The sequence below is a fragment of the Coturnix japonica genome, chromosome 1 (assembly GCF_054131305.1).
Source record: "Coturnix japonica strain WE chromosome 1, WE-NBRP24, whole genome shotgun sequence".
Classification (NCBI taxonomy): Eukaryota; Metazoa; Chordata; class Aves; order Galliformes; family Phasianidae; genus Coturnix; species Coturnix japonica.
The window spans coordinates 124,799,777-124,818,173 of record NC_140663.1 but is presented as its reverse complement, the minus strand read 5'-3'; the positions used below and the strand labels follow the sequence as shown (position 1 = coordinate 124,818,173).

At 40.9% G+C, this 18,397-nt stretch overlaps 1 protein-coding gene across 6 annotated transcripts in view; it reads right to left on the bottom strand.

Moving 5' to 3' along the window:
• Nucleotides 1-13,486: 13,486 nt before the first annotated feature.
• The window catches only part of NCK2 (NCK adaptor protein 2), a 76,589-nt gene continuing 71,678 nt past the window's right edge, over nucleotides 13,487-18,397 (bottom strand). For all 6 annotated transcript variants that reach the window (XM_015849841.3, XM_085551883.1, XM_085551874.1 and 3 more), the window contains one exon: nucleotides 13,487-14,862. In XM_015849841.3, coding sequence (XP_015705327.2) covers nucleotides 14,668-14,862 — 195 coding nt within the window. In that variant the 3' untranslated portion in view covers nucleotides 13,487-14,667. The remainder of the gene's footprint in view (nucleotides 14,863-18,397) is intronic.

Genomic DNA, 18,397 nt, shown 5'->3' with positions numbered 1-18,397 from the left:
CCTCCTGCGCCGTCCTTCTGCATTCGTCTCTGCTCTCCAGGGAGGGATCTGGGCCTGGCAGTGCCTCACAGTTCTGGGGCTTACATTGCAATTAGCGCAATGGACAGCTTTCTTCTCAAGCTGAGGGTGAAATCCCTTTCCATTCTCATGTGTTTTCAATTACTGTTTCTTTACACATGCGTCCTTCTCAAAAATACATCATTCCCCTGCTGACAGCACAGCAGATAGCACAGCTGGATGGGTACAGATCATTTCTCTCTTCAAAGTTTCTTTTCCTCCAGATTTCTTATTTTTAACCCTTGCTTTGTTCTTTCTTCTGCTGCGTATGGAATAAAAGCTGAATGACACTTACTGTATGCCAGTTATCTGCCGTGTCTTACATATAGCCACTTCTGGATAAAGGGGAAAACTGCAGAGGGAGCTGTTTTGGATGCAAAGCCCCTATGAGGTCGCACTCTGGAGTTCCTCTCTGCAGCAGTGAATAATTCACTCATACTTCCACCACTGTTCCCATGCATCAGAGGATGTGGCAGCATGAAACTTCATCAGCAAAAATAGCCGAGGCTCAGGCACTCCAGCTGCAGATAAGACAACCAAGAATCTCTGTTGTTAAACATCCTGCTGCCTCGCGCAGCATTGATTTCACTTCATGCTGAGTGTAGCGGCAAAACTCCTGTGCTAATGAAGTTAATGGGAGTCTCACAATTGGATGCAATGGGCTGAGATTTCACTCAGGCTCTTCAGTTGTAAAATCACTTCTGCTCACCTCTGAGCTCAAGGACTGTGCCCGCTACGCCCAGCACGGAGGACCTGGGACTGAGCCAATATCCTTTCTCGTTAATGGAAAGCTCCGACTAACTTTAATGAGGACAGAGATGGATGGTTAGTGGATGAGTACGTTTTATTTGATAAAAGACAACACAGCTCCACAGCCACTTACAATGCCTTTTTTAACCCCTCATTCACTTTTGTGTTATCTCCCATGTTGTTCTCGCTTGCTGCTTATCAGGATTTTGAATGACTGGGGGAAACAGCCTCCTAGCACCATTCCAGTCTTTACTCCTCCCTCTAATAATTTGCATCTACTGTGACTAGAAACGATCAAATCAGAATAGTAACACAAGTATTCAGGAGAGAAAAATAAAAATGCAAAAACAGGCTAGAAAAAACCCTACCTTACTATAGTTGAGAATAGGGCACAGCACAGCCTCAGTTACGGATGCCACTTTGAGAAATCTCTCAGCATTAAAGTAATGTCTTTATTAGGAGACATCAGTAACAACAGCTGTCGCTGCAGAGTTGTGCTTAAGGTAAAAGGATTACTTTTGTACCAGCACCAATCAATAGATCTGATCTAAAGCTCTCTCCCTTCTGTGTGAGTATCGCTGGAGATTCATTCTTCCACCTGATCTTTCCAATCACATCCTTGTCCTCCTCACTGCATCAAAAACCTCACCTTTTTCTTATTCTATTTACATTATGCTCTGTTTTTCTTCTCTGGCCTTTCTGCCTTCAAAGCCCCGACATCTCCACTATTTTAACATCTTTCTTTTGGGGGACTGCAAGTGCGACCTTGGACCAGTGTATTCAAATGGAAACAAACATTCACTACCTTTACAGAAGTCATTAATCCCCTGTACGCACATTCCTGCATGAATCTATTAATTCTCATTTTCAACTTTTCAGAGTTAAAGCATTTGATATAGTACACACCAGCAATTCTTTTTAATTAAAAAATGCTCCCGCTGTTAAAGTGGGTGAAATATTTCATCAGCCAGCATCACTCACAGATGTTGTGGAGAAGATTTCTGGGTTTGTCTGACACACAGTAAAACACTGAAGATCAGCTGAAGTTTCTCAGTCCATATTAAATGCCATTTGTGCCAGATGCAGAATTAATTCCCTTGCATCTTCACAATATACACCAACAGAGAGAACTGCACAGCTCAGATTTATACTGAATACCCTCTGCATCCTTCTTCACCATCTGAAGTGAGATTCCAGTCAACAGTGATAATAAATGCTTAACAACGATGCTAATTATCTGTATGACAGGCAATCAGCAACCTATAGGAAACAATTTTGCAACAAGTGCAATTTCAAGTGAACAGACATACATTCGCTATTGCAGCTCATCACCTGGAAGGCAAGTCATGCAATTAATTTGTGCGGCTGAGGGATACACCTCTATGCAGTGGTAAAAAAGGAAGAGACCAGCGATGGGATCTAGCAGTCTCACACAGTAAGCACATGGGTACAAGAGAAGGCCATGCTAGTGGAAGTGTCAGGGATAGAGCACAGACACTTGTGGTCATCAAACATAGGTGCCTGTTTCACACAGATGAGGTAACCCCATCCAGATGAGCTTGGTCATGGAGCAGCAGTACTACAGCAACTCACATTTTGCAGCCCAGAATTGAAAGCTGATGATTGCTTTGAGACTTCTAAGATTTAAGGTCACTTTGAATAAGCTCCTTTTCTGTGTGTGCAACTCAAGCCATTCCCCAGAGGCCTGATACCATCGCCTTGCCGGAATCAGATTACAAGGGAAACTTGGGTCATCAAGGAACATCATCTAATAACAAAGTCATCTCCAACAGTCCCAGGGGATCTCAGTGTAGGAGGCTGTGAATCACTGAAGACGTGGGAAAATGGTAGCAAAAGGAAGAAAAGAAGACCAGTTTGCAAGAGAAAAACAGGTATAAATGAGCTGTTCCCGGCATGAACACTCATTTAAGTAGCCACGCTCTGATACCGTGCTTTGAATAGCAAAATTCCTACAATGAATTCTGAAGCAACTAGTGCGACATTAAGGTTTGAATCCAGGCAGCTCCAGCCAGCAGAGAAGAAAGGAGCATTGCTAAGCAGCGAGAATGAGAAGGTAAAACAAATATGCCAGGAGGAACCACCCTGGAGCTGCAAACTTTGGCTAGGATCATAACAAAGATAAAATCATTACTCAGGATGTAAATAACATACAAAACATCACTCATTATATATCTTTTTAGTTCATTCTCACATCTCTGACATTTTCAGTATTGCAATGCAACTAGTGACTATTCTGATAAAAATAAAGAACACCAAGAAAATAGTAGTATTCTTTTCTTCTCCAAACTGAGGTCTGCATGTTCAGAAGAAGTCTGATAGTCTTTAAATTCTCGATAATAAGATGTTTTTACCTAATAACAACATCTATTTATCATTTAGAATGCTCTCCTCTAGAGGATAAAATAGCATTAGGAAAGGAAGCATTGGAGTTGGAGGGCTGAATTTTAATATCTAGAAAATCTGGCAAAAGACATAGTGATTCTATAGCATAAAGCCTAGCAAGCCGAGTTCAGTTAAAGAATGCTGCAACAGTTTATAGCGAAGTAAATCCTCTTTCATATGCCATTTTCTTTGCAGATTTGGCACCATCTCCACTTTCTCTCCTTTCTGCCCAATTGGTGAATACACTTCATGTAAGATCGTTTAGAAAACATAAGCACGCAGCTCAGGGAGCTTCTCTGGTGCAGATGCTTGTATTCCTGATCCCCTCTATCATCCAAGGTTAAGCCTCTTAAAATCATAAAGGTAAGCGCCCTATTACTTTTTGATATCAAAAAGAAGTCAGTAAGAAATTAATTGCATAGGAGTTAGTTCCCAAGCCAACTTACTTTGATGTTTCCATTCAATTTCAACCTGCCTTGGTGTAAACCTTAGAAAATCTGTAAAGTAAATGCCGATGCTCTTTGCAGTTACTGCGTAAACCTGAGATTCTTTACAGATTCCCTTTTTCCACATGACAGTTTGCATCCACTGTCCATTGAAAAACCGAAACATTACCTAACAAAATGGAAGCATTACCAATCAAGGGGCCAGACAAAGGATGTCAATCTGGATGAAGCATGTTATAGAGAACAGCCACACGTGGGGTGGTTCAGTTAGAGGTCTACAAGAACACGTCAAGAAAAGAAAACTACTCAATTCTGAAAAGAAAAAAGAAATACAACCTACCGAAGGCAAGGAGAAAATTCATAACAACTACATTTATAAATCCACCACAGTGGATTTCAGTGCTTTTCAGGCCCCTCATTGCCCTAGCACAGCTCTATTGGTAGGCAATTACAGTGGGATGGTAACAGGAGGGCGAGCACAGCCATTAAAACCTCGTCACTGAGGATAGCCAATTCAGAAATGGCATACACTGTATCTTACTTCTCCTTATCAACTTCCACGTATTGCCTGCTTCCAACCCAACTCATACCCATGTGGGTCACAGTGCTGCTCTCAGGCTGCCAGTAACCCTTCATCTTCTGCATGCTTATGGCAGGCAACGCATCCATCTGGTTATGGCAGTGGAAAATCAGGTTCCCTGGCTGGGTATGACTACAGGCACAGTAGATTTCCACGCCCAATGTGAAAGGCTGGTGTAAGGAGAAACAGGATCAGTCCTCTTCTGTGCACCAGCTGTAGAAGTTGGAATAAACTTGGACAAGGGCTGTCACAAGGATCAGAGAAAGAAACCGAAGGGCTGTGCCTCCCCAAGCAGCAACATGTAGGAAGGTGGAAGAATAGAGGACTTTTAATGTAATTATGGGCACAACAGCAACTGTTCCAATGCTGGCTCTCTGCAGAGAGCACCGAGCTCATTCAGGATTAGTCATCGGTGTGCAGCCTAGGGCAAGTCTGCACACAGGTTCAAACATAATCAAAACCTTTCCCCCAGTGACCACAATGCTTCAGAAAGGTGTGTGCGGATTCTGGAAGGACAAGCGGGATAATTCTGGAGTTCAAATTTGAAGACATTTTCTAAATGGAGGAAAGCATGTGTGTGTACACATCTGGGACAGTGGGGATTTCTTAGATGTCTTCATTTCCTTCTGCAGGAGCAGAGACTGATTGAATATTCAAGCTTACTGTTGTTTATATCCAGTCTGCATCTCAAGAGGAAAAGCACGAACTGCTTCCCAATGAAGCAGCCGTTCCTCCCACGCAAGCCCGCGGTGCCTGTGCTCTTAGAAAATGCCTGGTGCAACTGCTCTGGAGCATTCCTCCCATACACTGGTGCCAACACACAGATCACTGCGTCCACATAGGCTGGCATGCTCCTAACAGCTTTATCTGTCACTAATCATTTCACCATACTTCACTTCCGTGGCTCCTTGGTATATGCTCTGTCTGCTCTCCATCATTATTGCACAGAACACCGCAATTATTTGGGCTGCTCTCTTCAGTTTGAGCTGTTTCTTCCTTTTGTATGTGGGCTGAGGGCATTTTTTTTTCCTTCTTAATGAAAGGTTTTTGTTTACAGTATCAGTTTCCTGAATGAAAATTTATGGCAGACCCCATAATTATAATAGTCCCAATAAACTGCACAAACTGTCATTTTCAGCTACAACACAGTGTTAGTTACTTATACATCAGCATAGCATCTCTGCTATGTCAAACTATGCATCAGCATGCTTGGAGAATATCAGATCTCACAAAAAGAGCTAATCCTGTACTGCAGCTATCCTGGAGGACTCCTTCCCATTTCCTCTCTTTAGGACCAGCAAACAACCAGTAGGTTAAGGGGAGGAAACTCTGGCAAGAAGAAAGAGAGGAGTGAGCTCTGAACTCCTTTCTCCCCCCAAAAATACAAACAACTTTAAGAATTTAACTGCCCCTATTTTGGCAAGTATGCTGTGAGACAACTGAGACAAACATGCAGAAATACCGACCATGTCCTATTTTCCCCCTGTATCAGAGCTGCAGCTTCTCCACCCGTTTAGTGTCCAACAGTGCCAACATATGCATTGAAACCTTCAAGTCAAGTTGAGGATTTGGGCTTGAATTCTATCGTTCAATGAACCATCTCTGTGAGTGATGAGCACAGGTCTGTTCTAGTGATTCAGCCTTGCTGTGCCTACAACACAAGCACAAGCCAGAGAAGTGGAACTACTTCTCTACAGCCTGTACATAGCAGGAACAAGTGAGGACTGGAGCAACCTTTCCTGTCCATTATGTAGGTTCTAAACATTACTAATGAAAAAGGAGAGATTGCCCACACCATCAAAAAAAGGAAGGAGGAGCTGAAGAACTTGACAAACTTTGTGGCAAAGGAGATACAATAGAGGGAAGGAGCAAAAGGTGGACTGGGAGACAAATGGGGTAGGAAGCTGAAACAGAACAGGAGAAGCAGGATTATTGGAAGTTCAAACCACCTCAAATGGAAGCAATGCCAGACCAACCACACAAACTACATTAGAAAACACGGGGGAAAATAAAATGTTTTTCCTCTAACTCATCATAAAGATACAATCATTGCAGAAACAGAAAAATCAGAAGAAAAAAGAAAAATCAAGCTAGAGGACTACATGGTGCCCTATCCTCAAAGGTTCAGAACTGCATTTATTAAGCAAAGCTTGGCTTGGGTATGTTTCTGAAGGTGGTCAGTTGTATGTTTTCCAAAGTTCTATTGCCACCAAAGAATTAACATTCTGTTAATGCCGAAGAAAGCAGTCTTCCCCTTTCACTGGTAATTAGAGCAGTTCCTGCCATGGCAGCATGTAACAAGCATCTCCGTTCTTTCAGTTCTAAAATGATTCACAAGCGTTTAAAAAGTGTTTTGATTCAAACCAGGAGTGGACTTGTTCCCTTTTTTGTTTCCTTTCTGAAGAATGGCCAGAGTTCATTCCATTAGCATGAAGTGCTTCAAAGAACCAGCGTTAAGTAGGAAAGCACCGTCAGTTCTTATTTACCTCCCCACAGGACTGCACCATTCATCACGAATGGCACTACTTTTCATTAAGCCGACATTCAATGAAAACTCCATCATTCCAGGCGGTCCGCAAAGTTTCAGAGCAGTCAAGGAGACTTTCCAGGAAGTAACAGGAACGTCAAAGACAGATGCGTGTGCACATTCAAAGAGAAGGGGGATAAGAAAACAAAACAAACAAACCTAAATCTGATGTTAGTTCAGGGATTCAGGAGTATCAAGGATGACAAAAACATTCCACCACCAAGACTGGTACTCTGATAAACATTCATCATGTAGCACAAAAGACTGAGATGAGATTGCTAGCTTTTGAAACTTGTTCAGACTTCTCCCTTTTGCACAAGAGTCTGCACCAAAGAGCACCCCCCAGGCTGGCAACATGGGTGCAAGATATACTGCATCAGAAATAACAGTTTAAAGGAATGATCGCTTTGTAAAAACCGTATTGAACTTTATAGCATTATGATTTCCTGGAGAGAAGCCAGAGAACTGGCACATGTGGTCAAAGCTGCCTATTAGCATAAGAAACAACTCCCTGCCTTGTTAACAGCACAACCAAATGCTGATGGTGCTGGCAGCCATTGCTGAGTTAGCCAGGGCAAAGGAATGCAAAGCAACTGGGTTAGAAGACTCCTCCATGGTACCCGTCTCTTGCTGTTGAGTGCTGATTGCATTACGGACATCTGCTCTAACATAACCACAGTTAATTCTACAGCAGAAACAGGCTATGCCGGCAAGATCAGGCTGATACTGGTGCTAAGGCAAGTAAACACTGAGCATTCCACTTTTCACTGGGATACAAACATGAAGAGATTTCCAGTAGGAAAACAGCTGCAACCACCAATGTTCTTTACTTTAATAATAATAAAAAAGGATTAGGTTTCACTTTCACAAATCAGCTGCCAGCATTCAAATTGAAAATAAACATCCTTGAGAAACCTTCAGATCCTTGCCTTGCAATCCCAGGAGCCTGTTCACACCACCTGTCTGCTGCTGCCCTTACCCTTGACTCCTTCTTTGCTATATTATCATCTATAGACTTAGTATTCCAAACATACCAGTCGCCCACAACTGAAGAGCTTCTTTGCCTTAGAAATTATAATTGCACTGAATGCACTACTGGTTCTGCGACATAAGAAGGAATTAAAAAAAAAACAAAAAAAACCCATCAAGATTACTTCAACTTTACAGAGTTGAACTCAGGTGAAAAGCTAAGTCAGTAACCCAAGGTACCCACTAATTAATTACCATACAGATGAATGCATCCTATCTGATGGAAATCAAAATTAAATAATAGTAATAATGTAGCCCATTATTCACCACTGCAGTTTCAATTACAGTAGGGAGACTAATTTCAGTTAAAGCACTGTGTGGACTGGCTCGCAACCAGAGATGCTTCTAAGTAAAAAGCTCAGAAGCAAATCCTGGCTTGAAAACTGAAGCAAAACATCTCTTTCTAAATCTTCCCTCTAAAAATGAAACACCTCCTTACCTTGCCACCCCTCGTCAAAAAAGTCCCCAAACCACAAATGTCCCCCTTGAAGATCACCACTGTTTTACAGAGTACAACACTGAGAGTAACAATTTTTATCCTAGTGTACATAAAGTTTTCACACTGGAATACTACTATTTTTTGTCTTGATAATGACCACTACCTTTATGATGTTAAAGAACCAAACCATGTTCTGCTTCATCAATAACAGATGTTCGAGAAGTAACAACAGGCTTAACTTGTGACACATGAGTATATTAACCTTTCTAATACTTCATGCACAAGTGCCATCTGATGTCAAGCCAAATTCATTTCAGGAAAGAGAAGAAAACACTTCTTACCTGTAACTTTCCCCTCATAACAGTGGACTCCTACTACTGAAGATGATCTGTCAATTTAAAGGTTCTTTTTTTCTTTTATCTATTTAACCTCCCACTCTTAAACCATTTAAATATTACCACATATGAAAGAAAAAGCAAGGAAAAACTTGTCTAATATGAGAAAGGTTACATACCACTTCTTTTAGTCAGCTTCTGTACAAGGTTGGGTAGATACCTCAAATAACGGAGGAGACAAAAAGCTATTTTATAACAGGAAAACAAACATTAAGTAAATATGTAAGAAAAACTTGCAATTCAAAATATAAAAGTAGCATGGGGTTCCAGAATGATGGAAAGGACTAGAAAACATTATGGCTTAAAGCATGGCATCTAGATGTTATATTTCACATTAAGTCATTTCATGTCCATAAATGTTCTCTGTATATATTTATATCCAAAAACAACATACAATTGAATGGACAACCTACTGCTTTTACATGGCACTAGCACAAGTACATATAAAAATGCAAGGCGCTGCTATTATATAGTAAAATTGGGGCACATTTGGGTTGAAACTGCAGTATGAAAGGTGCTTATGCTGAGAGTAGGGTTTGTCTCTTCTCACTGGTGACAGGATGAGGGGAAATGGCCTCAAGTTGCACCACGGTAAGTTTAGGTTGGATATCAGAAAAACCTTCTTTACAGAAAGGGTTGTTAAGCACTGCAATAGGCTCCCCAGGGAGGTGGTTGAGTCACCATCCCTGGATGTGTTTAAAAACCATTTGGATGTGGTGCTCAGGGACATGATTTAGCGGAGGGTTGTTAGAGTTGGGGTAGTATGGTTAGGTTGTGGTTGGACTCGATGATCTTTAAGGTCTTTTCCAACCTGAGCAATTCTATGATTCCATGTTCTATGATTCTATAATTTCTATGACATCATTGCACAACTGATTTACTTGTTACTGAAAAGCCTAATCCATGTAGGAGCAACTAGTGAAAGGAACAGAAGAGTTTGCCTGTGTCCTCCATTCACCATGAGACCTTTTATTCACATGGTCCAGGTGATCTGTAGTGCCATTAAGGACTGAACACTCTGCACTCTTGCTGCTTTATGCTTTTCCACTTCTTAAAAAACAAAAAAGAAAGCACCTCTTTTTGTTCGGACTGGAAAGGCTCACAGTCCCTACTGTAATTGTAAGGAGCTAAGTTACTTCAGCAACACACCTTTCACAGATCATCGGTATACATATGATAACAAGTTTCCATTTAAAAATGAGTCATCCTATGCTGCTGGAGGAGGAACACAGAATTAATCAGATTTCAAGGAGATTGCACAGGTTTCCTTACTTCCAAGCTACTGAACAGACCTGTTTAAGACCAAGAAGGAACAAACGCTGTTCCAGTTATGTAGCAGCTTTTGCCAAACAAAATGTCAGACTGAATCCAAAAGAAGCATGGCCCCTTTTCTAGATAAATATATATTTTAATGTTTGTTTCTGTTTGTAGTTGAGGCAAAATTTGGTTCATTCTTATAAGATAAAATTGTAAAATGGTTTTAAACATTCCAGCTTTGTCATCACAAAACTCATCACTATTAGCACAGATCTCTTATTTGCCCTTAGTGAAACTGTTAAATTAGGACGTTGGTTTTACACTACAGGAAAGCTACAGTAAAGGCTTGAAAGCACAGCTGTCAACTTGAAGACTGTCACCTTAATTTCTAAGACAAAAGAAAATTGATTAGAGAATACTAAACAGAATTATTCAAGACCATGACTTTTAGTCCATTCACACACTCCACATTCATGTTAATTACCCAACCACCTTTTCTCTACTTTCCCCAAAAGCAAAGGCAAAGCAAAGCCTTTGCTTTTACAGCACAGCAGGACCACACGAGCTTACCCGACATGCTCTCTGTTTACTTGTAGCTTAATCCTTCAGTAATCTGCCTGCAACTAGTGTGACTACCTTCAAAACTAAATCGGTCAGCTGTGGCTATCTGGAACCAAACTGTGTCATATTTTGCTGACAGGCACCTTAAATCAGCTGAAAGCTGCACCACTTTATTTACAGTTTCTGTTGTACTTCTCTGCATGACTTCCTGTTTAAGACTCAGCATCGTGCTGCAAGTTCACGCTTTTTCTAATTTGGAGCTGGCAAGCAACTGCCTGGCTTAGGACCTGAGAGAAAGCTTGTGCCCATTCATCTGCAAAAGAGAGTAAATCCTAAAGCTCTCTGATTTATTTATTTATTTAGCCAAGTACTAGCATGGGTAACAGCAACATGGCAGTGGAGGCACTGACAAACATTATCAGGTCCCAGATATATGCAGTTCTGAAGTGGCTAAAAAACCCCTCTAAGTTTTCTCTCAAACAAAAAAGACTGGTGATAGTCAGGACCTCCTCCCAGCCCTTCTGGACACCTTTCAGTCTGCAAGACTGAACAGCAAAAAAGCAAGGACCAAGAGGAACAGCAACCTAAGTAAAGCCTTAGGAAAGGAATGGCACAGCTTACAAGGATGTGCAAGTTCAGAAGTGAGAGGATTTGACCATCTTGTCAACTAGTAGCAGAGTCAGAAAACTCATTCACTGTTCTATGTAAACTGTATCAAGGCAAGAAAACATTCAACAGCTATACAAATGTAATACTTCAAAATTAACAGATGCACCTCTATGAACCAGGTATGATAAGAAAAGCCAGGCTTCATCATTAAGAAAAATCACCACTTCATCAGACGTTATTTGAGCTTTTAATGAAAACTGCAGGAGAAGAAACTCAGGTAACCACAGTTCCTATAATCTCACAACAAAACACATCCTCTAATCCCATGTTTCGACAAAGATGCTTCAAGTAGTCAAAAAATAAAGATTATAATTTTGTCAAAAGATAGGAAGTGTAGGTATAAAATGAGGAAACAAAAATCCATGTAATACCATCCTTTATTAAACTGTTACCACTGAAAATTTTTAATGCTTAAGGCCCAATCCAGAAAATGAGGTCAAAAAGGCAGTAAAACTTGCAGAAACCTATCTTAATTAGCAAGGACTGGGAACAACTGAAGACCTATTAATGAGCCTGCTGAATAGACTGCATGTTGATTAAATACGGAGTGGGCAAAAACAAGATGAAGCTTGTTTCAAAAAAAAAAAAAAATAATTCAAGCTAGTTGTTCATAAGGCTGGATCATAAATTAACGTTAGTTAACTGCTTCCAAACAAAATACTCCAGTGGTTGGCGCCTCTATATTCAGAAGCTCTTCACAAGGCAAGAGGTGGAAGAAAAAAATAAAAGGATTGTAAATCCCTTAGAATATCGAGCATATGGTAAAAATCTCACTTGGAGGTCTATTTGATTTAGTTCTAATCTATCAAGACTAGAAAGGGGTTCGGAACTTTCAGTGGAAAAAAGAAAAGCAAAATAAGAAACGCACAGCAAGAGGCATAGAAAGACTCTTGGAACACAAAATACAGTGAATGTTTCAGAAAAATGAACATGGGGCAACATGAAAGAGTAACTGTAGTTGTTGATTTACTGAAAAACATTCCCACGTACCAATTTTTGAAACACTACAAAGAGGCAATGAGACTGAAAAGCAACTCACTCTGAACTGAAAACACACGGCATGTAGTTGGCTTTCTTAATGTCTTTGTCATACTCAAGGTACATGCTTACATTGAGCTAAATGAGTAACTAGATATTACACAGCAAAAGCCCTATGGCCTCTGCGTAACTCACTTAAAAGGTTAAGAAGAAACCAACTGTGATGTCCTGGCAAGAAGGATGTAAACAAGGGGCACTTCTCAGCAACTCCATAATGAAAATTTCTCTGCTCCCATAATCTAGCCATGGGTATGTTCTTGCCAGGATGAAGAAGAGTGATTGTTCTGGTCTGTCATATAACTACCCTCATTCACGAAGCTGGACCATGCAGAAGTTTCAGTGCCCGATTTTTGTTTACCCACATACAGTTGTTAATTCATACACAGTTCTAATCCAGATAATCTCACAGAAATAAAAGCATCTGTGGAAGAATAACATGTGTATAACTCATGAAGTTGTACGTTGGTTGCTCTGAAAGTAATGCCTCGATTTACTTCCATCGAAACTACCACAGATACAAAGAGCACAATAACACTATTTGATAGAACAAATTCTCAGCTACAAAACACTCTTTTTCAACAGTCATCGCCATCAGCTATGCATTTTTGCCAACGATGAACAAGAGCCGGCATGCCACAGTCACAAAAATCTGCATGGCCATCCAGAACTTGGCTTGTCTTTGATGTCGCTGTCACCACTGCTGAAATGCACCATCCACCGCCTCACCGTGCTCACATCCACTGTCTGGTCTCCATTAAGTTCCAGCAAATGATGATGAATGTCAATGGGTGCCATTTTTTTCTGCATGGAGGAATTCAACAAGACACCTTTGTTTCATACACACTTTCATGTCAGACATCATTGCATCAGAGTGCTGCCATCTGTCACACAGCAACAAAATGTTACAGAATGTTGGTGGGAATGTTCAGCCCCTACTACCGTCCTACTAATATCCACCTCTGACATCATAATAATAAATAGGAGACATTACTTTCAGAGCAGCCCTCAGCTGGTGCTTGTTCTGCCTACACTGGAGTTATGCATGTATCACCACTGGCTGAAATACAAAAATCTGTAAGGAAGACTTAATAGCAAAAAAGGTCCCATAAAAGAGCTCCATCTTGCAGTTTTCATTAAAGCTATAAACAAATCACAGAGAGAATCAATGTGGAGCTCATTAGACACCGCCTCGTATCAACCTGAACTCTGCAGTGGCACATATTTTCTTTGTAGGCCACACACATTCCAAGACAGGCAAATTCAGAATTTACTCTATTTGACCTTTCTAAAGCCACGCCAGAACTACCACCCAAGGATAAACCCAGTACTCCATCATGACATAATACCTTTTTTATTACAATATCCAAAAAACCGAGTATGCAAGATTTTGAGATCTCAAGATCCCTTCTTCAATCTCAGGAGTGTGCCATCTAAAGTCTGTATATTTAAACCATAAAGGAGTTTAAATGTAAAGAAAAGAGAAAAAAGCATTTTCTTCATAAACATTCTGTGTGTCTCTTCCTACCAATCACACCACCCTCCATAAAACCTGAAGTTTCCTTTCTGTAAAGCAAATATATATATAGTGTTGGTAGCCCGCCCCACCCTGTCCCCTGATCAGTTTTTATTAATCTTCTGTATTAGTGTCAACAATCAGCTACAGATACATATTACTTTGAGAATTAAATACATAATTGTTTAATTCAAACAAGCAGAAGGGCAAGAGGAAAAAAGCATTATGTGGATGGCACATTTGGTTGTAGATTACCAGAACATTCAGTCTTTACAATTCAATGATTCTCTCTTTAGTAATCAACTTTCAAATAAAATTTCTCTTTGTTGCAATTACAGACCAAAATACACTAGATAGTTTTCTTTTACTACAATCTTACCATAGTAGTTTAAGAAGTACTATTACAAAACGCTTTAATTAGTGTACTCTTTGCAAAGAGTCAGAGAGGCAATGTAATAGCAGAGTACAGTGTAAAGAGTGCTTCTAGGAACTAGGAGTTTTTGTAATATACTACCTGGTAAGCAATATAGCTACAGAACTCACAGCCACAACTGTTATGTCTACTATATCTCACTTACTTAGCTGCAGCCTCAGTGCATTCAAACTGTGCCCGATGTCTCTTAACGAAGAGTTCTGTCTGTCTGCGTGAGCAATTTGAACAGGTTAACACTGGGTTGAATTGCAAACCCCCCTCCTTTATCCGAGCTAAGTATGTAAACGTACACAGAAGAGGGGAGTTTAGAACTCGGACATGGAAGTGAGTGCTTACAATGGCCACAGAGGTGAACTTCTCAACCTGAAGGGAGGTGATCTGAGATTAACAGAACTGAAACACAAAAGTAGGCAAACGAAAAAGGACAAATAACAACCAACAGAGCAAACACGTTAGAAAGAGCCTACTCTTTAAGCCTGCTTCGGATATTGCTCTGCTCTATAAAAGTGATTTTAGGACCTAAGGCTTGGAAGTTAGAAGGGGCCTGGGTGGCCAAGTCCATCTTCATCGTCACTGAAGTGCTTTCACAAGATATAGCTTTTCCCCGTGTTCACTGGTGAAGATGGGTGCCTTTTTGTAGTGTTCCACCAACTCATCCATAGTATTAAAGCGACGCTGCCCAATACAATAGACATTGTCCACGAGCTGCACCTTGAAATGTTTGTTCTTCCCCGATGCCTTTAGAGATACCGAGAAGTCACTGGGCTGTTGGGAATAATTCAAAAAGAAAAAGAAAGAGTTACATAAAAGCGAACAAAAAGAAGGCACAGTATGGTGGTTTCAAGAACAAACTGAAATACAGCTGACAGCGTAATTTGTGCTAGTCTTTGTTCCACAGCTCAGTGCCTCAGCTACTTAAGAAACCCAATAGTCTATTATTCAATAAATAATTGCCATCGTTATTAACGTGCACAGTTAAGTCATTTAAGTGAAGCTCCCCAGATGCACAGTCTGAAGCTGCCAATTACATGACTAAATTGCAAATATTATCTTAGTTCCTCCATGCAGAAGCACAAGAATGTCAAGGAGAAGAGGAAAACTTTCATCATTTTGGTTTCTTTGTTCGAGAGCCCTGGAGAAAGCTATTACTGCAGTAATACTTGGGTGAGACGAAGCAAACTCCCCGCATCATTTCTTTAATTATTACTTTTTATCATTTTTTTGAGCTGTGACCACTAGAGGGCCATTCTTGCTTTGTACTGCAAAAGAAAAAAAAAATTCAAAAAAAGATGCCTTTTTATCTTCATCACCACATGCATAGGAAATGATGTCTTCTACCATGTACACCCTTTTCTTAACAGGATAAAGCTATAGAACAAAAATATAGTACAAACTGCACCATCAGCCACCAGCCATAAAAGACAAATTTAATCACTAATTAAATTATCCAGAACAGAGCAATTCTGCATGATAAAACTTTGTAAATCTTCAAGTCTTTGGTGAGTGGTTGCTTTGAGAAGGCTGCAATTAGAACAGGCAGGACATGAGCCCACCACCCATCCTTCACCAAACACAGCTGGCAACACTGAGAACCAGATCACTGCACTCACTCCAACAAAGCAAAACCCATGAGGGAGCATTCGGTTCACAGTATCATGCGCAAGCTCTGTCCCAGCACAGCTGCAGCACAGTGGGGGAGTGGGAACCTCCCGATGTCAACACGGTCGCCAGTTTTGCTTTGGGAAGATGTGCTGGGGGCCTGGTACACACTAGAGTATCTATCCAAAGTGAGCCACTTCCTTCTCCTGGAGAGATGTGGGTCTCTGCCACACATACCCTCCGTATCCTGTGCTGCCCCAAATCGTGATCCTGAATCTCACCTGTTTTAGTATTGATACCTTCTATTCCTTCTCCATCTTACTCCATCCACGCTGCTAAAAACAATTCCAGACCTGTCAGGATCTAGCTGAACCTCCTGGATCTGCATAACCACAGCATACAGAGCTGTGTCAGGGAGCCCCAGTACAGAGCCTATGCTTCGGCAGAAATATTCTTCCTAGTCCCTAATGAACGATCATCAAAGGGTAATGACAAATCTGCAGCTGAAGCCCAGGTCTGCACAAGCACAGCTTTGAATGCATCCCAGGGTGCTGGGCTTGCTGCAGAGCAGCTCAGGGCACAAGCTCTGAGCATGAGCCACTTTGCAGCTCCACAGAGCCCTTCAAAGGGACAGCATGGGGACAAGTACTGTAGGACAGGCTGCTTGAGGTGCAGAAAACAAGATCAAGTCTTGTTGAACAAATTCTGAAGCTTCTAAGTCTATGCTCAGTGGAAACAGGATGCAGTACTGGCAGAGGTGCTGGTTCTAGACCTCTGTCCCAAGCACGACACCATAAATACATTTCCAATCACTTTTGTTATGAACTTTCATGAATGGTCATTTTCCTGAACTACGGTCTTTTTTTCCATCCTCAGAGCTGCTAATTAGATTTGTGCTTAAAGAGGAGACATCAGTACTGCTTATCTTCTCCAGAATATATGTTACAAAGTTTACCCTTTCCACAATCTAATTCAGTTACAAAAATAGCGGAAAGGCTGATCTAACTCTTTTGAGAGCCACCATCCGGTGCAAAGAGATGGAAGAGCTTGAACAGCTGTTGCAGAAACCCTGAAACCCTTTATTGGCCTCAAATTAATAAATTCATCAGGATGCAAGAAAAAACAGCACGATCAAACAGACCTACAGCTACTTTCATTTTGGTATTTCCCCACTGTATCCAACATGCAAGATGGTTAAAAAAAATAAAAACTCATTTTAAAAATATATCTGCAGATTAATTAGAGCTCTTAACATTACTGCTCTAAAGTATGCTGGTTTGATGCAGCTTGAATTGGTTCCCTGCTGTCCTCTTTGGATTTGCTCCAACTCTGTTTATTTTATTTACTATTTAAGCTGTTTTATTTCAACTGCTGGCCATCTTTGCCTCCCTTCTCCCTCTTAAATTAATTGCTGGATTTGGATGTTTGCACGCTAACTTTTCCAGGAATAAAAAAAAGCTTCACATGCCAGTAAATGAAGGCACATCAGAAGTCAACTTTAATCTCAGAAACCTACAGAGTCGTGGATGACTCTACCACAGGATTATAGAGCGTAGCCTCATGGCAGTGAACTTCTGAATATTTCTGTGCTGCCTTAATTGGGAAGCCCTCAATCTGAAGTCAAATCCATTCCTAAAGATGAAAACTGAAGATCGTCTGTTCCGCATTTCCAGTTCCTCAGTCCCCACATAAAATTCTTTAATATTATTTCAGAAACCTTTAATTCTCCCTTAATGACTAACATGACCGTGACTACAGCTTGTGGGAGACAACACGCAGGATCAGGTTCCTTCAGTTTACTTCTTTCATCATCAAAACAGACCGGAAACTTTATCAGGAAGAAAAGCTATGAAGTGATTATGAGGGAAAACAAGGCAAATCAGGATGGAAAGTTCCCTCTTTAAAATCCCCATTTGACAGAGGCACAAGACCCTTTAATTTTAAGTGGCAGCGCTGAGAAAAATAACTCCCCTGAAAGCCTTTTACTGACCCTACAACTTAGCTTTTTGTTTCAACCCAGATTCACTTAGCAATACCTTTCCTCTTTAGAAGATTTTGTCATTTTTTCAGGTTATTCTGTTAGCCCAAGCTACGTCTACCCAATTCCTTCAAGTTCGAAGCTCTTGTTCTTCCCTTCTACTCAGCTACCTCAGCCATAACAAAAACCAACACCACAACTCAAAAGTCTGTGGTCAGGCTGGAAAGAACAATCTGACAGGGTTAAAATTCCTTTATCTCATCCTATTTACATACACGCAAATATTCTATGTGACATCCAACATGCTCTCAAATCAGTGGTAGTCAGGTCAGAAACACAGATTCTCTCCACTGGTCTTCAAGTACAGCCCTAATAAAATTCCTGTTCTTCCATTTAAAATAACCCACTAGGCTATTTCCTGAAGCCTGTTTTTAAGACTGAACTTACTCCTTCTCTCCGCTGCAGTTGTCAATTACAGCATGTCACAGAATATGACGTGCTGCAGTTTCTGAACAGCTGCCACATTTAATAGCTTATATCCAACACTTGAAGGATTAAAACTCCAGGAAAATATGGGACACCCTGAGAGCTACAGAATTAGCACCTCAAAAAACATGCGAGCTTCGCCTCCTTCCTCTGCTGGCACAATTTCTGGGCAAAGAACAGAGGAGCTAAATGAAGCCTCAGCAAACTGGCACAAGTCCAGCCGCACCTACAGTCCTC